Below are 25,230 nucleotides of genomic sequence, written 5' to 3'. Positions count from 1 at the left end.
CTGCAGGTCACTTTTTTTGAGCTGTCAGACATCTGCAGGTCACTTCTTTGAGCTGTCAGACATCTGCAGGTCACTTTTTTTGAGCTGTCATACGTCTGCAGGTCACTTTCTTTGAGCTGTTAGTTGTCTGCAGGTCACTAGCTTTGACCTCCACTTGACCTGCCATGAGCTGCTGTTTGCAGCTCAAAGCCAATTATATATGCACCAAATCAGACCGAATGCAGATGTCTGCAAGTAGTCTGCTATAGCTGAGCTGCGTAGATCTGCAAAAGCCTCCAGGAGGCTCAATGCAGATCTGGCAGATTCGGTAAGGGATGTCACACAGACCAGTAGGCACCACGCGACCATCAATCACAAAACTACGGGACGACAGTGCTGGCATAGCCACCCAACCCCTTACCAGCACACACACTGACATCCTATCCCTCCTACGCCAAACCGAGCCAGAGTATGGCGACAACTTCGTGGATGACGACCTGATATGGTGTGCCACAGGCCTCGAATCATTACAATCAGTGACCTGTGACAGCGTCGGGGAAGCCACCAGCAGGGACAACTATATGCACATATTGGAGAAAATGGCAATGAAAGGCATGCCTGACTCGAAGCTGGAGATGCCTGAGACAATTTGGGACATTCACCGGTACCGCAAAAAAATCTCATCGATAGATTGTATGACCAGAGGTGCATATATCTTTCTTTCATGAATTTGACTTTGTTTGTGTACCGTCTATTTACTGTCTGTTCTGTGCTGTTTTGTGTTTTGTGTTTTGGTCTATGTTTACAACTATTGTCTTACAAATTTTGACCTAGTGTTATTGGATTATGGATTGGTATGATAGCGATTATTCTTATACAAGGACAGAGTAATGATACCACCTCACTTCATAATGAGGTGCTGAACGCCCTATACACTGCCCACCAAGTCGTATTGATGATGATGACTGACCATGCTGAATCCTCAGTGTTCTAGCCGGGTATGTCGGCTGACATTAGTGCTACCCGGAACAACTGCAAACACTGCCACCAAATGGCACGATCACAGCCTTGGGCACCACCAACTCCACCCCTCCCAGTTGTCTACCCCTTTCAAGCAGTTTGCTCGGACCTCTTCATACACAGAGGCGTACACTACCTCATGGAGGTGGACCAATACTCAAATTGGCCAATTATATCACGATCAACAGGTGGTGCCACTAGCCTCATAAACCACTTATGTCTCTCCTTCATGACGTACGGAATTCTGGAAGAGCTCACATCGGATGGGGACCAGCGTTCACCTCCACTGAGACCAGATCATTCCAGCAAAGATGGGGCATGCATCACCGCCTATCATAACTAGCATTACCCCACAGCAATTGTCAAGTAGAGATTGGAGTGAAGACGATGAAACGGCTTCTCACCTACAACACAAGCCCAAAGGAAGAACCTGACACCGATGCTGTGCAGAAAGCGATACAACAATATCGAAACATGCCTGACCCTTTCACAAAGATTTCCCCAGCATGTGCATGTGCATCTCCGGCCACCCAATACACGACTCCATCTCAATTGTCCCCGGGAAATACAGACCATATAAGACTTGGCAATAGACACTCAAAGCAAGGAAGAAGGCTCTCCGAAAAATGACCCAACCGCATGGCTGACACCTGGGCAGAACCACACAGGACAATCCCAACAAGTGGGACAGGATAGGCAGTATTGTTGAGGTACGCCAACACAACTAATACGTGGTAAAAATTGACGGCTCAGGCCAAATCCTGTGTAAATTCAGCCCAGTTCGCAATGAACAACCACCACCCAGATCAATATATGGTGACCTGGCAACACGCGCTGTTGTACCAACAACCATCATGACACAACAGATGCCAGATATAAAAAAAGATCTCGCGACATACCCGGAGCCCAATCGCCTCCAATAATTACATTAGTGAACATACCCAAGTGTCCGACAAGACCTGCTCCAGTCAGCCCAATGGCAACTGACCGAGGTACTCCATGGCCTGTACTCCATCAAATACCTCCCACAATGCCTGAGACCCTAACAGCCCCATCCCAAATGGAGCCTGACGTGACATCCACAGCGCTTGCAACAGCTCAACATCGATCCACTAGGAAAACCAACACATCAACCTGGCACAAAGACTACTACATGGGATGGTCGAACTATTAGTCACATAGACACTTCTGCACAAGCACACAAAATTTATACACTTTCTATATATTTATATTTATATAATAATAAGACTCGGAGAGGGATAGAGAAGATTGCATGGTACGTCATATACAATAGATGACCCTGTGTCAATGCACATATGCAACCAGGCATTGCAGACATGTCCACATTTCAATCTTTTTTTGTACTTGTTTGGTTATTGTCGTTTCACGTTGACGTTTCTATAAAGTGATTGAACAAATGGAATCGTGTTCTAATTTATCTATGATACTGCAATACTTGATTAAACGGGTGGCAATTTGGGACAAACCATTATCATATAGGTGTGGCAGCATCATTAAGGGTGAAACCCTTACGAAAGATCAAAATTTGCCACAAGTTTGCATTCCTTATTTGTTACAAACTTGATACAAATTCTGACATCCAACAAGCACCAATCTTGCTAGTCAGTTATATACACTTTGATTCAAAAATAGGCTAAGTTTGCAGCAAGTATGTGCGGAGAGTGTGATGAACATTGCACCAAGTTTGTACAGAGAATGTAGAGGTCATTTTGTTTTTTGTTTGTGTGAGTGTGCACCAAGCTTGTAGATGCGAGGGGGGGATTTGATATCTGGGGCGTGGTATCTGTTGCCTTAGCAACAGCAGACATACTGTTGCCCTGGTAACATTTCAGGGGATTTAGATGATTTTAATTCCTGACAGCGTCTTTTTCAAAGTAATGCTCACACAACATGTGGTACATGACATCATCGTGCTGCTACTCCCATTGTATTGTATACAATGATTCTTTTTAATATAAATGTACACTCTTTAGATATGTTTACCATGTGAGCAGCAGATTCTAAATTCACCTTCAAGTCATGTATCCAGATGCTAGGTTGAACATCTATGAAAAAGTTGAGAGGATATTACTACATCCAACACGCACTCACCCTACAACACATTCAACTAGCTGTAAAAAAGAAAAAACTTCTCAGACAATAAATTTGTTAACTAAAAAACACAATATATTACTGTAGAATAAAACAGTATCTCTTCTATAATAAACATACAATCTTTGTACTTTATACATAAAATGAGATGTAAAATATATTCTTTTTGGCATATATGTACATTACACTATATTTCAAAACATTCCCTGACCATGGAATTTAGATTGAAAAATGGTAAATTCTGTCTCTTTGAAGAAGATACTACAGATCACATTTTTTTAAATGTGTACCAAAACTGAATGGTGAAAAATATTATGTTAAAGTCTCATAGATAGTTAACTGTGGAAAACTTATTCAAAAAATTTTGTAATTTTTGTGACATATACTTTTGTTGACGAATAAATTCACTTTAAACATTTCAAAATACCTTTCCGATGGAATGTACATGGAAAACATGAGAGTTTTAACTTAATGTTGTATTATTACATGTTCAAATCAAAACGCAAAATCATGGAAAAAAATGTCCATAGCTGCAAAAAATAAAAACTTCCATGGAGTATGTGATGACCTTGACTTAACAGTGATATTTGAACAGACACTTAGTGCTCAGTCCAACTTCAAAAAGCAAACAACTAAACACAACCAAATTCCCATAAAATTCTACATCACTTGGATGATAGATTAGTTCTGCCGAGTCCAAAAATATTTCTTCCACCGTAGGTACCGACAACTGTGACGAAAATAACTCTGCCATGTCCGATTTGTCCGCAGCAAAGCATGCAGTGGAGTTTCTATCATAAGTACCAATGCAATGATCGATACGGACAGTCTCACTTCTTGTCATCATGATGTTCTCAAAGAACAGTGGTTGGTTTGAAATAGTCCTCTGTGGCATGGAAAGTGTAAAACTCAAAGCAGCAAACTCTTGCTTGAAACCTCACTGAAAACCCGCGGAATTGTCCAAGGCCATTTGAGTGTATAACGGACATCCATGATCCACTGTCACTGAATGTGTTTAACTTACATGAACTCTCGGTGTCGAACGCAGGCATTGTCCTTCAAACAACAAATCTCTTCTTTGTTCCCTTAATCGTCCGATGACAGAAATAATCCACATTTCTCCCAAACGGCGGGTAAAAACGTTGTAAATTTGACAGCTGAAGCAATGCATGACTTGCTATGGTATTGGAGTTCAAATGCTGGTGTTGGCAAAATGAGCCAATCAAGTGTCTCTCTTCACGACATGTGATCATGTAAGGTCGAAGTTCAAATACATAATTATAATCTGTGTGACCTGTGACCTCGATGCTCTCATTTATCTGAAACATCAGTTTCTCGAGAAATGGGAGAGTATATTACTTTTTGACCAACTTTTATGCACTTGAAATCAATCATTTGAAGACATTTGGTGTCAGCTGGGATCCATGGTCTTTGGACATGTGTAATAATGCAAGTTACGATCATGATTTATAGCCTTGGCAATGACTTTCCCTGCTCTGAGCATACTGGTATGACAGTGTGAATGTGTTTTGGCGGACACATGACAGTTACTTTCAGTGGTTACGACTTGTAAACTGAACAAAAAAGTCTTTAACTGGAATTCGAGTACCATTTTGGATCCTAATCATTTAAAATATGTCCAAGGAAATTGTTTGAAAAAATGGCAGATGAACTAAGATTTAGTGACTTTTTATGTTTTTCATTCATGATGTTGCAATGGTTTAATCATGGAGGTAGCTACCTCCATGGTTTGATAAATTTGTGCATTCTACGCGTAACCTAATTCATATGTGTTTAACGACCGAGAGTATTTAAAATTTTTTGAATAAAAGAGAATTAATTTGTCATTTTGTACAATGAACACAGGGTACGTAGTTCGATCATCAATTCTGTGACAAAACAGTGCCACGTGGGACAGCTAAAAAAATCTGAAGTTCGTACCAAACTTGATATGTATTTCACATATATCTACAAGCTTGGTACAAACTTCACAACTACCATGGTGAAAATCCCATAGTGTGTACCAAACTAGTACAAACTTGGTGCATATTTCACATGTTCAATTAAAGTGTGTATCAAATTTGTAACATATATGTACTAATATGTAGCAAGTTTTGATCTTTCGTACGGGAAGCTCTGAAGAGTGCCAATTATTACATGTTGCCTCAGTCATTGATTGTGCCACCATAGACCGTAGAGAGACAAAGTATCGTCTACATTAATTTTATGCAATAAATTATTAAATTATAAACGACACTTTAGCTTGGTATTGCAGATTGTATCACTAATTATGATTTACTAGTATGCATGGTATTGTGTAAGTGCGTGTAATCAACAGTTGCCAGCCATTGCATCAAAATTTGTTTGAATACGCTTAACTATGAATATAAAAAGCAACGGTCCATAGAAGTTATTAAATTTCGTTTATACACTTATTCTGGCTTGCCTCATATAACCAAATGCGAGCAAAGTGTCATTGACGCTTTTTTTCAATGTTTAAGAGCATGAATGTTGAAAATATTCACATATTTTAACTTACTGCCATCCGGCCTGTATCTCTTTATGTAAAGATAGCCAATACCAAAAGGAGGACCATTTGATATCCTAGGGGGTCTGGAACATTTTTAAAAAAAGACAAATGTCAGAAGCAAATGTCAATGAAAAAACCTCAACCAGAGAGGGCTTGACAAAGAGAAAGGGTGGGAGAGTTGCAGAAATTAATGTACAGTGGATCAGGTAAAAAAATAATGCTAGCTCATCAAAATTCAGAACCCCCCCCCTTCCGGGATATCCACTGTCCATCCCAATGTCTTTGTGCACACAGTTAATGGTGCATTGTATCTCAATTGAAGATACCAGGTAAGGTAATTAAGGATTTGAAAGGAATCGTCAATTTCACTACAATAAAAATACTTAAGTTGATCTCAATATCATCATCCTTTTGTAAATAAGTTAAGTAAGTTGTTCATAGGTGGCTGAACCAGTTGTACTGAAAGACAATGTTTACTTTTTCCCTGTAGGGTTTCTGTCTTAATAGTGTATGTTAAAAACTCTCCTTATATCTGGCGTATGGGCAAATGTAAACATTAGTTGCATGTTGTTCATTGCAGTCAGTGTCATCTATTGTTCATGAAAAATCAAGAAATGTTAGCTGCGACCCTGTTAAGAATAACCTATTTCTCAACCAAAAATAAAACTGCCTTGCCTGTTGACTGACTTGTCTTGAAAATTATCACATAAATAGAAAGAGACAAATACTAATCAAATTAATGTAATATATTCACCCTGAGTGCCTGTATATATCTTGTTATCATTGCATCCAGCAATTGTTATATCTTTATCACGTTCCATTGGCCAAGGTGTAGGGGCCAATATATCACTCTGCCAGTCTGGTATGTCAGTCTGTCTGTATGTCCATCAATCTGTCAGTCTTTCTGTAGATCAAAGATTTATGGAGCTCATGACTGAATAATTTCTACATTTCATGTTGCCAACTTTGAAGTATGGAATGCTTAGATTTCTATTTATCATACAATGACATCTTGTAGATGCTGTTAAAAGCATAAGAAAACATAATTTTCATAATGTGCAATAGTTCTACTGAAAAGAGAGTTATATTTTGCTATTGGTACAAAATATTAGGAGGGACAATGTATGCAATATTTTGGTTGAAAGCATAAAATTGGTATATATATATTTTGATTTTTTTCCCAATTTTTGGTCAAAAGTCTTGTGTTCAGGAATCACATGTCAGATACAAGGTATCAAATTTTGATGTTTAGTTCTTAAAGGATCATAGAGGATCATATGTATATCAAAATAATGATGAAATTTGGAAATATAAGCAAATTGGAGGATAGAAGTTTGGCGCAGCTGACACACTGTTTTAAAAATGCTCATGGAAATATCTTTATGTTGTCTTTAAAAGAAGTTTTGGGGTACAGATCTACCAATTGCAGCCATATTTTGCCTGCTTTGTTTTAAAATGTCAAATATGATATTCTTGAAGTCCCTGGTCCAATTGCTAACAATTGAGAATTGCTACACATTTTATCTGTGTCTTTCGGTAGATACATGCTAAACTGTAAATTACTATTTGTTCAAATGAAGTTAACGTTAAAGGTCCGGTGAAATGCTCATGTTGCAAAATCACAAAAATACAGTTGATGGTCTATAAAGCAGTCACATTCATTTCTTTTTTCGTTTAGCGCGCGTGATTATGAAATACGGCAAAAGAAAAATGCAATGTGGGCGTGTTCCCCGAGCCTCTCCAGTCGACTGTTTTTGGCTTTCCGAAGTTTGCCTGACGCTGTATCTCATAACGGGAAGTAAAGTATTTCACACCTCCGTAACCTCCCGTGTGGGGGTAACTTCTAGGATTTCCGCTTACATGATCAGGACAGTGTCCACCTTCACTGTGGGAAGACGTTGTTCTTTTGGTGGCTGTGACAGCGGCAAGAACGTGAACGGCTCAACTGTACACACTTTTTCAAGTTCCCGTCAAGTGTTGAGTGTTTGAACCGTAATGTGCTTGTCTATTCTGGTTCTTACGATCGGCTGAGCCTGCCTCGCTACTCGCTACACAGAAGGTTGGGACTGCTATGCAAACCAACTGCGTAAACACCAAGACTGAACGTTGAGACTACCATTAAAACGAACAACAATACGGAACGTAGAGATCGCGATACAAATCATGGAGGTTGAGTCCTCCAATCGACAGCAACACGGAACGGGTCGTTGGGACTGCGATAAAAATGAAGAACAACGGGGAATACCGGACCACGAGGACCACCATGCAAATCGACCGCAACATGGAAGCATCTAGACCGCAATGCAAATCAACTGCAACACCGAACCTTGTGGCCTCGATTTAAATGCGTATGTCTGCTATGTATAGCAAAAGTTTCAATTCTCGCGAGCCAGCGTTCCTGCTTGCTGTATACCAGACAAAATGACGTCAAATTTATCGTGAGGGCTCGATTGCGTGTGCCTAAGTTTCAATTCTCGCGAGAGCCATTTATGCATGCTGTACATTAGACTAAAAAATGACGTCAAGTCTCTCGCGAGACTTGGCTTGATTGCAAATGCGTACGACGGAAAGAACGCAATAATACGGAAGTAGATACAGTTTTTGCGAATCGCCGAGAGAGAAGCGCAGATCAACAAAAGACTAAAAAAAGCCACGTTTTTTCTTTATTTTGCCATATTTTTTAAACAAAAATCACTTTCGCCACTGTGGCGAATTAGGATCGATTTTTTTCGCCACTTCGGATTTCGATTCGCATTGGCGAACGTGGCGAATGGGCAGCGCGAACACTGTTTTGTTAGCGGATACCTGGCAGAGATAAGGCAGCGTGGGACCGCTTTTCGATGTAAATGAACACACCTGTGACGTCACAGACGGCCAACCATGATCCCAGCTGAGGGCGTGACCTGAGTGTCGCAAAATGACCTGATGAAAGCCGCGCACAGAAATATCAAAAAAATAACACTCGTGCGTACTTTAAAGTTGCAATTCTGTTGCGAGTGTAATAGTATTGCCCCCTGGAAGATATTCGGGCACAAGAACGGGACCATTTCACCAGACCTTTAATAAACAATACAAATGAGCAACAAAAGTGTTCACTTAGTGAAAATCTAAACAAACATTGGTCAGAATGTCTTAGCAAGGCAGCGAACATGCCATATTGTACAAAAGTGTTGCACGGAAGTCGCTATGAGTGAATCTAATAGAAGTGGTGGTATGTAGATCATATAAACAACAAGCCTTTCTTCTACAAGATGCAGGATAACTTAAGTATATTCAGCAAACTTTGCTGCTTACTCCAGCAAGGTCAGGTCATTAATCACCAACTACTAAATCTGTGGATGTAAATATGACAATTTTGTATGAAAAAATGCTTGAAAATTTGGTTTGAAAGGACTTTTTTCTTTTAATAATTATTGTGATATAGTGTCATGTCATTACTATTCATGGGCTGTCATTACTTTTCAAGAGGGCATATATGTCTGTCTTGGCCCACGTGTATACTTAGTCAGTCTCCAGCTCGCAGCTGGAGCTATTGTACCGTAGCCTAGTGTATATTGGAATATGTAGCATATATAGATTATACTAATCGTTGCCTCTGGTCTTCCTTACATCCCTTCAACATCAGAATACCAGCATTGCCGGCCTGAACACGCTACTAAATGACCGACAATACCATCATTATCCTGGTCATATCACAGTCATATTATATATTTATGGAATTTTTTGTCTGTGTAGGTCAAGTTATTGTTTCTATACAAATCCCTGGGTTTAATGCTTGGTAGGATAATACGACTAGATGTAATCTCGTCAAGGTTTACCCTTTACAAACCCCTGTCTTATGTACTTTGCTGTTCAGCATATGATTTTCCCTCTGCTGAGCTCTTTAGCACGTTTGAATATAAATTTTTACTATAACCCAAACGGGATTCGAACCCCCACACACTCACGGCAACATCGCCTAGCTGATAGGCCTCACACAAAACCAGTCGGCCACTGTTTCCAACCCAAAAGAGTTGGTCACAGTAACCGACTTAGATGTTGCAATTCTGTGCGCGACCGAGCAACACGGTGTGCGTGGAGCAGACGACACACAGACACAGTACACACACATATAGTAATCGGAAAAGCACAAAACTTTTACTGAGCTATCAGACAGACTCGGGGACAAGTAAATATCCACCAGTTATGTCTGTTATGTTATGAAGTTATGTCTGTTAGACAACGTATTTGTTACGTTTAGCTTACTGCTAAATGTTTATCTCAGAATGCACCAAGTTACCTCAGTGATTTGTTTATCCTTAATCGAGATGTTAACTTTTAATCTAAAGGTTGGTCAGAGAAGTTTTCAAAATCGTTCGACGAAACTATGGAATTCACTGCCCTTTGAAATTAAGCAGGTTCCTACCATTCGTGTTTAAAAAGCTTTTGAAAATATTTATAAGAACAACATTTCTATTAAACAGCATTGTGATATTCTTTTAGTGTGAGCCCAATGAATATTACTCACACAGGTCAAGGCACTGTCGATCCATCTGTGTTTCGCCATGTTTCCTGTTATCATGAAACCACACTGATCTACTCACTATACCATATCGCTAACAAAGGTAGAACTTATGTATGAAGTTGCCTTCATTTCCTTTATATGAGATCTGTTTGTACACAGATATGGAGCATAATTATCTCCCGCCTTCGAGCTTGTTTCGGCTATCAATGCAAGAAGCGTTAGATACCAGTGTTTATTGAGTAGTGCGGTAACATGTGGACATGAATCGTCCTATCTGTTAATGACGCAATTCGTAGTTTGTCAATTATTGCTTTCACAACAGCAGAGATATAAATACATTGATCTACATTAACATAAATAATTATCACTTTAAATCAACTATGTTTTGTTAAAGCAAACTTCAATGTTCACTTTTTGCCAGATATTAACCATGTGTGTTGAAATAAGAAGAACAGTGTCGTACTGGAAAGCATGGGCTACAGTTCTTCTAGCGCTTTCACTTTTCTGATCACTGCAAATATTCTCGTGAGTATCAGATTGTTTAATTGTGTCGACGAAAAATAATACAACTCCAATAACTCCATTTGCATCTCCCGTATCATAACTAACTGCCATCTTTTTCTCATCTCATAAGCACTGGGAGCAGGATTACAACCATATGTGATTTAATAATACGTTTACCGTGTATAGATACCCCCAATGGCTACTCAGATGACTAATAATTTTTCGACAAACGGCGTTACGGTAATTAAATCTCGAGTTTCAAAGCTGAACGGGGAATACATAAGGAAAAAACATACTTATCACATGCACAAGTATTAGGGTTTTTTATTTCTGTTTAAGGGGAAAGGTGTATTTAGGTGTTTTTTTACAAGTATATGCAGTTTTCATAGAACATTTATCATTTCAACTCTTGAACTGCTTTTAGAATGATATCAATACACCACAGACTGGTCGTCAGTTATTTAGATTCCATCAGTCGCGCCATCGGCAGGGTGAACTATCAAAGTCATTTCGGCATATATTATAATTATGTGTACGGGATTAATGTCGGACAGTCGCTCGATCTACATGTTACTCTTGCGAATTATTTATTACTTTGCAAAGATAGCATAGGCCGTGAAATTTTCCTAGTATCCGTATTTTTCATGTGATAAAGTTTTTGTCTTTTGTATGTTTACCTTTTTTCTTACTGATCATTTTGAAAAGTGGCGTGATCATTTATATATCCCACTATAGGCAATACAGTTTAGGGGATGTAGTAATGTAATTTTTTATTGTAATTCTCAAGAGGTCGGTAAATGTCTTTAACAGTGTCCAAATGACTTTTGACTAAGGGAGCCTTCAGTAATTACAGGGGGGTGGGCGGGGGAATTATGGGGAGGGTAACTTTTTAGAAAACAGTTCAAGGGGGAGGGTCACTTTTTATAAACCTATCTTGGGGGAGGGTCACTTTTGACAGAAGCTGATATTATGGCAAAACTTTGATTGTCCGTGTGATATTTCCTGAATAGGAAATCACCAACAAAATACGCACACACTTATAGACCGCCATGCATAGTGAATCGACATTTGGTAAGATTTCAAAATCAAATTTCTTACACAACCATAGACTTGTAACCACTCTAGTCTTATCAAGAACAATAATCTTAACAATCAAGCATACATAAATGCACAGATTTATGTAATTTTGTACTGAAAAAAAATTATTATAGTTTCATCATACACCCCAATGCATAGTGAATCGACATTTTGGTGAAATTCCAAATCAAATTTCTTGCACAACCATGGACTTGTAATCACTGTAGTCTTATCAAGAACAATAATGTGAATAATCAAGCATACATAAATGCACAGATTTATCTAATTTTGTACTGAAAAAAAATTATTCATTGTTTCATCATAGACCCCAATGCATAGTGTATTGAATGACATTTTGGTGAAATTCCAAAATCAAATTTCTTACGCAACCATATTCTTGTAACCACTCTAGTCTAACTAAGAAAATTAATATCAATAGTCAAGAGTACACAAATGCAAAGATTTACTTATTTTTTTATTGGAAAAAAACTATTCATAATTTCATCATAAACAATATGGATAGTGAACCAACTTTTAGATAAATTCAGAAATCAATTTCTTGTACACAAATGTTCATTTTACTTCCCTACTCAAGCAAAGTACATTTAAATACATTATCAAACATACATAAAATACAGATATAGCATGTTTTGCGGGAGTAAATTGTCATTAATTTGCCTGATAGACTCCGTGTATTATGATTTGATATTTTTGGATGAAGCACTATAAATCAGCTACAGCTTGCCTTCTTATAGTTGCACAAAATATGGTGACCCTCCCTAAACTGTATGAAATACCATATCTCTTCAAAAATTCTTGCGTGATAAATTGCGACTGTCCCTCCAAAAACACCAGCCCTTCCCTCTGTTATTTGTCCCTAACATAACAATTGAACCAATTGTTATGTAAATTAGCTGAAATTGTTTTAGTTATTCCCGGGGAGTATACTGCAGTGGTTGGGGGGGAGGGTCAAGTTTTAGAATGTCGGACAAGGGGGAGGGTCACATTTTAGACAGGAGGATAGGGGGAGGGTCACACTTTACGGTACAGGTGTTCGCGAAATTCCCCGGCCCACCCCTCTGTAATTACTGAAGGCTCCCTTACCATCACAAAACACATAGTGGTTTTTATTAACATGGCCTTTTTCTCATTTTTAGGGAAATCATTATAACAGTCGGCAGGCCTTTCCATCGAATTATGGCTATGTTCCTGGTCCAAAGAAGCCGTCTGCCAGGCTTCTGCCCTTCTTTGATGATATTATCATGATGTGCAATTATAGTAACGGAGAAATAGTTGAAAATCATTCCAACCTATGGAATATGTCTTTTGCTGTTCGAAGTAGTCGCGGACTGACGAGCCCCGTCAAAACAAAAATTACTTTGTTGCAAGATGAAAATAACATTTATCGGGGCGAATTTATCTCTTTCAAGATATCTACTATGGATGTTTATGACAGGCCCAGAGTATTTGGTGGAGATCTTTGGTATGCTACGATGTACGATCAGAAGAGCAAGTTTGGAACAATGGGGAAAGTTGTTGATCACAATAATGGAACTTACAGTGTTTACTTTTACGCAGGGAATGCTGGGACAGTTGCATTTCGCTTTGTACTTGTTCTTCAGAGGGAGGCAATCATGTTTCAACGAAACGTTCTGAGAACAACGGAAATGAGAGCTGCTTGGACAGGTACATTCGTTAGCGGAAATGTGACAGAAACAAGTAACTGTTTTTTAGTTCGAGAAGGAACCTGGAAGGACAAATGTGAATATCCTCATCCAAAGGCTCTAGGAAAATCCACCTTCCTCTGCGATCCACCAAAATCGTTGCCATGTTACACAATGTCTCTCATCACCGTTAACAAGAGAAGCGGTGCGACCGTCGCGATGGACAAGGAGACGCAATCTCTGTTTCGAAGGCAAGCTATGCATATATATATAATCTGTCTGTCCGATTAAATCTTTGCGTAATCAGTCAGCAAAAAGATTTTGAGATAACTTCTAAAGCCCTCTCGCGACATCATTCTTCTCGTTAGATGAATTTCCAAAAACCATCCAAGAAAATCACAATTTTCATCAGAAATCAAGTAAGGTGGCGCTATGTCTGAAATTCGATAAATAAGTATTACTTTATACGTCAAGTAATTTTTTTGGATGTGACACCTGCTTTTTGCAACGAGCACTGTAATTTCCAACTTGGATATTTGTATACTTAGGCATAACGAGCTCCTTATTTCAATGATTTAGCGCTCTAGTCCGGCTGGGATCTACATTTAAGTTTGGAAGTAACTACTGTGTAGCTTCAACGCTACATGAAGAGCATAATAATCAATCTATCAAGCCTATATATCACGGCTTCTTGAGAAGGTTTACAGCTTCTTTGGACTTAAAGGGTGGATACATATCTATCGAATTTCAACAACACCTAAGACTGTAGTGTAAAGGGTACGTCCAAACCGTATAAATGAGAGAAAAACATAAGTAAAAGAGGATCTGTCGGATGATTGCAAGACGCAGTAAATTCAAGCACCGGATATTATTTTTGTACTTTAAATAATTTCTATTATTATCATTATTTATAAAGATCTAAGAGACTCCTTTCTTTGCGTTAACTGTATAAGAAATGTTGTCAACTGTGGCAAATCAATTTCATATGTTTATATGTTTATATGCAACCTGTGAAGTGTTTCCTCATAAATGTAACGTTTTGAGAAATATATACTTTTTCAAGTGCCAGGTATTCAAATGATCTTCCGGGTTAATCGTATGTCCCATTTATAAACGTTTCATACTCTCAGCAAATATAATACTTTTACCTTCTTTAGTTTGACGATAGAATTCATCCTCTTAATTTCATTCAACATGACCACTTTCAGAATATCCTTGCTTTTGTTTCAGTCCAAATGCGAATCAAAAAGTTACTTCATCACCGGCAATGATAAATATTAAAGGTAAATGTATTTTAAATTATTAATGAGAACAATGTGTAATATGCATCATCGTTCATTGTTCTTTCATTGTCATATGAATACATTTTAATGTCTTCAACCACTAAGTCGAGTGTATCACACTTTCAGCGATCATCTCGTGTCTAGGTATGCATCATCTTATTTCTCATCCTCTGTTTATATCACATTCAATATATAAAATCAAGAAGTGTGAGTAAACAGTTCAATGTTATGTATGTCCGGTATTTTTAGAAGCGGAAATTCATCATTTACAACATCGTGCAAGGTCTTTCATATACCGAACGATTGTATGAGCAAGTGCTGCAAAGAAAGATAATCAATGGCAGTATTGAGAAGGCTATAAAGAATGTACGAAACCTCACCGGAATTTTCATCTTAACTTTCAAAAGGAAAACGTCAACAATATCCTTACTAGTAGTTCGTGTGAATCGAGCGTCCGGATATCACGATGAAACAGTTTGATGCTGCTTTTGATAGACCTCTCTCGTTTGGAAGAGGTACTATGCATATCGGCATAGCTTTTGATTTTCGAGTTTTCTGCCTCAGCTTGTAACTGAATTAATGTTTAGTTCATATTTGGTATATGTATGTATACGACAGAGAGCTTAAATGGTAAGTTGACGGCGTCTGTCTGTCTATCTGTCTGTCTCTGCGGATGCATGTCCAGCCACGTCAAAAAGTACAAAACTGTAGCAACTACCGTCGTAGTATTTATTGTGCAGGTGCACCCTGAAGTGGAAAGTAGCAATTGTTCATCAAGTGAACATGTCAGTGTCAAACATACAGGATGGAGAGAAATCCTGCAAATTGCTAAAACTATGTAACCACTGGCCAGATTTGGTTGAAACTTAGTATGCAGGTTCTTTAAGGTGACGTTAGTTAGATCTGTTAAAATTGTGGTGAATTTTTTACTGTTGTACTTTTTGGGCAATTTTTTCCGTTTTTGGTCAAAAAATCTTCTTCTATGAAACTGATGGTCTGATTGCTTTGAAACTTGGTTCGTATGATCCTAGGGTTGACCTCTCTTCGATTTGTTCAAATTGTGGTAAAATTTTCATATTTGTTTGATCAAAAATCATTTTCTTCCATAGTTCTCGTTGGATTGGTTTGAAACTTGATATTTTTGACCCTAGGGTTAATCTCTGTGAGATTTATAAAATGTGGAGAAACTTTCATATTTGTATTTTTCAGACAATTTTTCTCATTTTATGTTAAAAAATCATTTTCTCTGAATTGACTATTCTGATTGCTTTGAAATAGTTTATGCTGGCTGGCACCTGGGAGCAACCTTACTTGAGTGTAATAAAATTGTGTTGAAATGTTAATATTTGTATTTTTGAGCAATTTTCTCCCATTTTTGGTTCAAAACCCAATTTTCTCCGAAATAGCGTGCCTGATCGGTTTGAAACTTGGTATGCGTGATGTTCTTATGTGGTTAACGTTGTTGAGTATCTTCACATTGTGACAAAATATGCAAATTGCATTTTTGTGTCACTTTTTTGCTACTTTGGTCAAAAATATGCCAAAATATCTCTTTATTGAATTTTCTGGTTACATTGCAAAAACTTAAGAACTGCAACACCTGGGTGTTGGGTGTGTAGGAGCTTGCTAAGTTGTAAATGAGAATTAGTTTGAATGAAGTTATCATAGGCAAAAAGTATGCTTAATAAAAAATAATGAGTATAGCAAATGTAAACTTGTGAAAATATCAGTAACTGCGAGACAGAATTTTACATGTCGGTGATATTTTTACAGAAACACAACCAAAGACCTCCAAGCCAATAATAATTTGTTTTCTTAAATATTGCTGCTAGATGAATTGCCAAGTATTGTTGACATTAATTCCAAGTAGTTATACATGTATCACAATAGTACATCTTTACCATGGTATGGTACCTTTTATCACTAATCTTGATGTAATAGGCTGTATGGTGTTGTACATGTGTGTGTCCATTTCAGCAGTTTACAACCTAAAATAAATACTTAGCCTTGGTATTTGCTGGACTATGCATCAAAATGTGTTCCAGTGCACTGGACATTATGATTATTACAAACTAAGGCCCATGGAAGCTATTAAATGTTATATGTACACTCACACTGGTGTGCCACATCGAACCAAAAATGAGCGAATTTCATTGACGCTATGTGTTATTAGTTTTCTTCGTCACCTGGTATCTAAATTAAAATTTTAGCTTACGTTTGGTTACGTGACTAACACATAATTTAAGTGTACCATCGTGGTGTAAAAACCTTTATCATACATGCTATGCTTGTATTGCTATTCTCCTATGGTTAGAGGGTACACAGTACTGTAGATTTCCCATAATTTATTGTGATTTGTATCCTCAGAGATCCCCCAGAGAAGTCTACCAGGTCTCCCATGTGTAGACAAATTCATAGACTAGTCGGACAAATTCTGAAACCATACTTTTGGAAATTAATGTAAGATTGAGAGAGGAGATAGAATTTTTGTAAAATTTTCCACTGATTGTGTCAGCGGTACAGAATAATGTAATGGAAGTTAGGGAGACTAGTAGCACCTGTTTTTTGAAACAAAAGGATATTGATTTTTTCCAATGGAAATGACAAAAGAAATTTGCATTCTAAGTTTTCTCAGACAATGACCCCTGCAGTTCGTCATAACTTGCTGCCTAAAAAGTATGGCATTTGTAGTACCTACAGAACGTGACGTCCATGGTTGTTTAATGGTTATATGGAAACTTTCACTGAAATATCTAAACATACTTTTACTAAATATTATTTATCAATTATGTGATGCTGCACATTATTGCTTGCATACAGAACGGAAAGATTTATAACAAAAATAACCTTCAAGGATACAAATCAAAGAGAATTGTGGGTACTTTATTGTACTGTAGGGTACTGATATGAGCCCATATTTTGACATGTTAAAATATGAATCGACAAGCCTCTAATTGCCATTCCTTCCGCAAATCATAGAACCAATTATTTTTATGCAGTTAAATGACCATCTTACTTCAAACAAATTGTTGACTCGACTTTAGTCACCCTATAGACCACATCCCAGCACAGAGAAGCCAGAAATTGTTAACGATCTCCCCACTGCACAGACAGGGGTGAAATAAGCATTTTGACTCTGTTAGACCGCTTTGCTGCATTTGAAACTTTAGATCATGAAATTCTCCTACATCGACTTGAACACTCTTTGGAATCACTGATTGTACGATATACTGGTTCAAATCCTATCTGTCTCATAGATCACAGCGTTTTCCATTAAAGGCCGTAAGTCACATGCGCCACCTCTTCCCTTTGGTGTCCCACAGGCCTCCGTTTTTTTACCCATTTTGTATGTGTTGTACGAAGAACCCCTTTTTAACATCGTAAGGTCTCATTCGTTCAGTAACCATGCCTTTGCAGATGGAAATCAACTCTACAAAGCAACCAAAATTGATGAGATCCACTCCGGCATTGATTCCATGCGAGATTGCATTAATAAGGTCAAAACATGGATGAAGTACAACAAACTCCAGTTAAATGACAGTAAAACTGAAGCCATGCTTGTAATATCACCAACACTGCAGGGCAGATTGTCCCTTCCTGACTCCATATTAGTTGGTGATGCGGTTATTAAGTTTTCCTCATCTTTAAAAAATCTTGGTGTCGCTTTCGATAGCCGTTTAACAATGTCAGAGCATTACACAACGTGTATACAAAGCTGTCTATGTTCAGCTGCGGCAGATCAGTTCTATTCGTCCTCCGCTCTCTGCTCAAGCACTCAGACTCTTGTCATTGCTTGTCTTGGTTAGGCTACTGCAGTAGCCTTCTTTCTGGCTGCCCGAAAAACCTCATTGACAAATTACAAAGTGTTCAAAATGCATCTGCTGACTTGTCTAAAACGTCACACTAAGACTTGTCCAAAACATCACACAACATACAGCCACTTTTGAAATCCCTGCACTTGCTGCCCATCGCTAGTCCTACACAGTACAAACTTTCTGCAGTTCGTTTCGACTTGGTTTCAGGGACTGGACCACAATATGTCTCTGACCTTTTGCAAGCAAATATATAATCCGCAAGACACCTACGTTCTTCATCTGATAGTCTTTTTAGAATACCACGTGTTGCCATAAAATCCTTTAGTAAAAGGTCTTTTTCCCACTCGGGACCGAAAAATTGGAACAATATGACTGTTAGCCTACGCCATATGGATTCTCATATTTCATTCCGCTATTCCCTCAAGACACATTTTTTAGGGATTAGCTCCCTTTTGAGATTAGGCGCATTATAAATATTATTTACTATTATCATTATTCCGCCCCCTGCCGTTAATAATGCTTGTTCCCGAATGACAAGTTTTAGGGCACTACTGCACTTAAGACAAACACAGTTTAACCAAAACAAATAAAAACGCACTGAAAATATTATGTATTGTGACCAACACGTTTTACCGTTCACGGTCCCGTATGCCTTTTATGTTGTCTACGCTGCTAAAGAGTACGATCCTAGGAACAAATGCATCATGGCAGGATAGAAAAGTTTCCTGTTGACGAGTCTTAAATCTATGTAGTAAATTACATCGAGTATAGCCATAAATAAGCAACAAATATCCGACTTCACCACTGACAGAGCAGGTGCACATATCATAAGTTTCCGATTCGTACAGTGACTCAGTCAGTCGTGTTCGTGTTCTTGCAAGTTTCGGATTCACAGTACAAGATATTTCCAAGAAAGTCATTAAACAAGTTTAGTAATATTTAGGTAAGCAAGTAACGAAAATATACGACCAGACTATGTAAATACCTTTGAAATGTAGAATATTCGTAGGCCTTCTGCGACAAAATCATAATAACAATTAACTAGTAACGAAGCTGTACTTACTCCAAGTTTTCCCAATCCGCCCATAAATACCCTTTTAAATGTTACAATTGGCATATGGGACGACAAGAATTAATAATATTTGGAGATAAACTGACTGGTAGGGCTACTAAAGCCAATCCCAATCATCGCTGCCGTAGAGTTAGCAAGTAGAGCTACTCGCTGTCTGTGTTGTTCTTTCATTCGATCGAGCACAGTCTTGAATGAGCGACTTCGCTTTTGACTCGATTCCATTGTAAAAAGTGAAACTTGATTGTTAGATATTATATGAATACAGTCACATATATGTATAAATTTACATGTGTATAGTATGCATTTGATCTATTTATTTCATTTGTCTTTTATTTTTACTCTTTACCCTTTAGAACGTGAGACCTCTGCAGTAAGAGATACAGACATGTACACAATTCCATCATGTGAAGCTGATCTCAAAGCACCGCTTTCAGATGGCTATTGGATAAAAGATCGCTGGGTCTCATTGGTGTGTCAAAATAAGAAGTGGGATGATGTCATAGAAGTGCAACGATGCTTACAAAACAAGGAAATCTACTTTCTAGGGGACTCCACAACAAGACAGTGGTTTCAAATGATGGTGGAAGTTGTTGGTTATCCAATCAATGTAACAGATAAAAACTGGAGACCTCGCGTTAAGTCCATACCGGATGAGTATTTGGTGACTGGAGAGGATGACTATCATTGGAATATTCAAGACTTACGAAACAATATCACCATGAAATATCGACATCATGCATTGAGTCGGCATTCCAAGATTCCAATCATCGTTTTCCTTACGTAGTTGACGTCTTAGATGATTTGAAGGCACCTCAATGTAATTACATCATTCTGATTAGTCTTTGGGCACACTTCAACACATGGACATTGGACAGTTTTCATGAGCGTCTGATAAACATTCAGAAGGGTCTTGTCCGTCTTCGTGAACGTTGTCCTAATCTCATGGTTGCTGTTAAAGGACCACATGACCGTGGAGATGTGAGAGGCTATTGGATTTTGTACGATATGATCCGAATTCTGAAAGAAGCATTTGTTGGTCACAAAGTATTCTTCATCGATATTTGGGACATGAATTTTGCCTATGTCTTTGCCCAAAAGAAAAGGATGCAAATTCATATGCAAATGGAATTAATAAAAGAAGAAGTATTCTTGTTTTTGTCTTATGTGTGCAATGAAGGGGGCTTCTAAGAACTTAGCATTTTTTCTGGACAAAGGTATTGAGTGACCGGGTTTTGGTATGTTGAATGAAATTCAAAAATAAATGTGCAGAAGTCGACATAGTTATTCTAATGTTTAAGTAAACTAGGGGCGATGGGTGCAGTATCTCTACACTTATACGTAAACGGAACGAAGATTGTTACAGTTAGTATTCACATGTAAACGGGAATTATAGGCTACAATGGTCCTCATGTAATTAGAACTGGTCAGGCTTAGTCTTGTTGCTTCAAACTTTGAATAAAACAGAGAAAACTTGGCACATTCGTTTAACAATTACATACTAATGAACATAATTGGTTTTTGTCACTTAAAATATTCATGTCAACGGAAAGGGTTGGGTAGATTACTAGAAATCAGCTTGAACATTACAATTAATAACATCTGATACGTGTCTGTCAGTTTTTTATTTGAACCTAATGTACTTTCGTTTTTCTTTAAAAGGTATATTTTAGCACCTCTACATAACTGAATTATGTGTATTTCTCAGATCCATATTTTGTAGACGTATGATCCTTTCATTTTCAGGATTATTGTCACTTTTAGCAGCCAACGTTTTCTGTTGTCCATATGTATTATTTCCATATTAATTAACTCTCCCCGATATATCACTGGGTATCGTAAAGCGTGTTCACGTATGTTATTTTTAAGTAGACACTGGTAGAAGAACGTTTTGAATTGAACTTTCTCACAGCTAATTAATTGTTGACAACTTTTGCAAATAACCAGATGCGAGATAACTTTTAACAAAGCGTCTCATATTGTTACATTGCAATTTCCGAAGACTTGGCGTACGCCTACGATGTAGGTAACTATTAAAGGTTTCTACATAAGTAGGTTCGTTTAATTTCAAATGTGTTTTTAAGTAACCATGAGACAGCAAAGCTGTCGAGCACACTATATGTATCTAATTACCTTTTGTACAAACATACCTCCATAAGGTAAGACAGACATACAATGCTTTATCAGTGAACTAACACATGTTATACCTGAAGAATTTGCTTAAATGGTTTTCTTAACACTTGAAAGAAGTCCAGCGTTTCCTGTCAATAAGAAGTGTTGACGGTCTGCCTTGTCAAAGGTTATGTCACTCTGTCGTAATAACAGTTAAATTTTCGTATTGATATTTTTATTTCTTTGTGCTGCTCTACAAGTTTTGTATAGTTATGTGTAAGTGCGTAGATAAAAACGATGTACAAATAAAAACGTACGTAAATTCTAATCTATGCAAGGTGAGAAACGCATCTTTGCCACCCAGTTACACAATTTTGCTCCGTGCGCTTAGAAAATAAGCCGTGTATATTTCCTGTCTAAAAATAAGTTCTAAATGTATTGCAAGGATTACAAACAATGCATAGACTGAGCAGTCACAGTCATCAGTGGATTAGGATAAAAGGTGAAGACTTGGCCTTAGATGGCGGTAATAGAAGTTAAGTGAGGCACGAAATGTACCTGGATGAAATAATTTCTTTATGTAGCGGCTTTAAAAGATTTCTGAGCTCTTTGATGCCCCTAGGAACTAGGAACATGATTATATACCTAATTGAGAATGACAGATGGAGTCACAAAGAGTTTTTGTAAAGGCTTTTGCCTTCCTGAATCGACATACACCTAGTGACGCACTATCCTATTGTAGTTGGTATGGTTTTGATGTATCATATCGGACATTAACAGGATTGGAACTAATTTGGGATAATTGGATGGTGAAGTTATGTTGACTTAATCTGCGAATGTAATCTCATCTGCTTTTCGTTTTACGTTACACACTTGTTTTTAGCTCACGTGTTCACACACGTGGGCTAATGTCGCAGCGATGTCTGTCTGTCTGTCTATGTGTCTGTCTGTCTGTCTGACTGTGCGCCCGATATCTCAAAAACGACTCATCAGATCAGAATCAAATCTGGTACATAGATTCAGTTTGCAAATGGCAAACTGATTAGTTCTTGGTGGTTGTGACTTGCTTACTTTTTACTCATTTGCATAATTAATGAGTTTAGCAAAAACGGATATACATTGAGAACGACTGCACATAATTTGATAAGATTTGCTACAAATGTTGATCACACCAAGATATATCAGCCGTGAGAGGCATTACAGGGTTACATGAAAGAAACTTGCCGATTTGCATATTTAATGAACTTTCCTAATAAGGGATATATATCCGCTTTGACAGGATTAAAATTGACAAAACTTGGCATGTATATTGAAGATACTATAATTAAACATTATTGGAAGTCATTAAACATTTTATTTTTAGTCAATCCTTATTTTGCATATTAATGAACTTTCCTAATTAGGGATATATATCAAAATTGACTGGACCAAAGTTGACGAAACTTGCTACATATATTGAAGATACTATGATACAACATTCTTGAAAGTCATTAAGCATTTTCACTTCAGCCAATTCCTTATTTTCATATTTAATGAACTTTTGAAATTACCGTAGAGATATTTATTTCAATTTACTTGACCAAAGTTGATGAAACTTGCTATGTACATCAAAGATACTAGGATATAACATTATTGAAAGTCAAAAGGCATTTTTACTGCAGCCAATTCCTTATTTGCATATGTAATGAATTTTCCTAATTAGGGATATATATCTGAATTGACTTGATCAAAGTTGATGAAACTTGCTAAGTACATAAAAGACACTATGATACAATATTATTAAAAGTCATTACGCATTTTAACTTCAGCCAACTCCTAGTTTGCGAATGTAATGTATTTTCCTAATTAGGGATATTTATCTGAATTGACTGGACTAAAGTTGACGATACTTGCTGTGTAAATTAAAGATACTATAATACAAAACTATTGAAAGTCATTGAACATTTTTACTGCAGGCTAGTTTGCATATTTAATGAACTTTTCTAATTAGGGATATATACCGGGATTTACTTCAAAGACGGCACAACATGCTATGTACATTGATGATTATAATTGGTTAAAACAATATAATTTGCATATCTAATGAGCTTTCACAGTTCGGCATATATAGCTTGAAGGACTTGACCTAAGGCAATTACACTTGCTATATAAAGTGGTGATACAATGACAGCAGTCGAAGAAATTTAGTAATTTTATTTCATCTAATTACATATTTGTAATAATGACCTTTTAGAATTAATATGTGATGAATGTTGTTCATTATGTCGAATATAATACTTTCATTGAAGTTGCAAACATGTGGCAAAGGTTCAACTTTACACATAACTGCAATATATTATGAAACACGTGAGCATTTTCAGTTCATATCTGGTTAGAGGTAATTTGCAATATTGCAACATTCAGCAATACGGCACCTAACACTTTTGAGAAATTTGAAAAATATTAAAATCCAATTATCCCAAATTAGTTCCAATCGTGTTCATTATACAATTTTAAAGTTTGTCCATCATGTTGACTTGTCGGCAAGAAAAAATGAATCAGTACTCGAATTGGCATTCTTTTAGTGCCGCTTTTGAAGTGTCTTGTGTCGAACCGATGCGTTGGCACTTACACAGCGCAGCCAGCGGTTCAATGTGGAAAGAACAAGGCAAGGAGAGGAGTTTGAAGGATGGGAAAATATAGAACAGACATGGATTTCATTGTGCGTTCTGCATATTAATGAGATATCAATTGCTACACACAAATTACCTCCTGGATCCTTCATCGTTCTGACTCTGCCTGTGGTATGCTAAGCGAAGGTATTCTGAGAGCTTTGATTCTGAAAGGTTAACGCTCTTGCCATCGCTGTAATGGAACAGCAAACATAAAAAACAAATGAAAATTATCATCTAGTGAGGAATGCAAATGGAACGAATGAATGTAAGTCCTACGTAAAATTTTTACAATATTATCATGGGAATGACTGTCACAGCAAGCATTGATGATAATTTCCAGAATTTCTGCTCTTGTTTAAAATATATTTCTTCTTCTGTTCCAATAATTATCTCGAAATGCTAAGTGGTCAACTAGTTTAACTATATTGTACTATGTATATTACCAGATATTATCGTTGAAAACTAAATTTTTCTTCGGGAAATTCATGACTCTGGAACATCAGATTACAAATGTCCAATCTCATTCTGAAACATTTTTCTGTAAATTTTCATTTTGAAAATATACGTTTATTTTTTATAAATTTTTTTTCAATGTTACAAGTTAATAATAGTTTCATCTTTCTTGAATTACACAATATTACGATAAACCCTTTACATTATTTCTGAGGATAACATATTAACCACAAAATTAAAGGCATTAATGAAATAAGTCGTTTGTTAGACTAAGCTATAATTATAAGACTGGTTAACACTCCAGATGTCCCAGTCAAACGCAATTTTACGATGTGCGATTTCTCTTATGTCCGTCCGGCGAGAACATTGGCAGCCATTTTTCAGTGTTCTTTCACTAATTATAGTTTTTCCCCAGTCTTTTCCATATTTTAAATTCACGATTTCTTTGTCGGCA

The 25,230-nt window shown here is 37.3% G+C and overlaps 1 protein-coding gene across 1 annotated transcript in view; it reads left to right on the top strand.

Annotated features, from left to right (window-relative positions):
* Positions 1-21,611, top strand: part of LOC139119605 (NXPE family member 2-like) — a 99,545-nt gene extending 77,934 nt beyond the window's left edge. Inside the window, exons 2-5 of the mRNA XM_070683448.1 lie at positions 10,567-10,670; positions 12,884-13,641; positions 14,621-14,673; positions 19,914-21,611. Coding sequence (XP_070539549.1) covers positions 10,617-10,670; positions 12,884-13,641; positions 14,621-14,673; positions 19,914-20,344 — 1,296 coding nt within the window. The 5' untranslated portion in view covers positions 10,567-10,616 and the 3' untranslated portion in view covers positions 20,345-21,611. The remainder of the gene's footprint in view (positions 1-10,566; positions 10,671-12,883; positions 13,642-14,620; positions 14,674-19,913) is intronic.
* Positions 21,612-25,230: the final 3,619 nt, after the last annotated feature.

The sequence above is a fragment of the Ptychodera flava genome, chromosome 20 (assembly GCF_041260155.1).
Source record: "Ptychodera flava strain L36383 chromosome 20, AS_Pfla_20210202, whole genome shotgun sequence".
Lineage (NCBI taxonomy): Eukaryota > Metazoa > Hemichordata > Enteropneusta > Ptychoderidae > Ptychodera > Ptychodera flava.
This window is presented reverse-complemented; position numbering and strand designations above follow the sequence as displayed.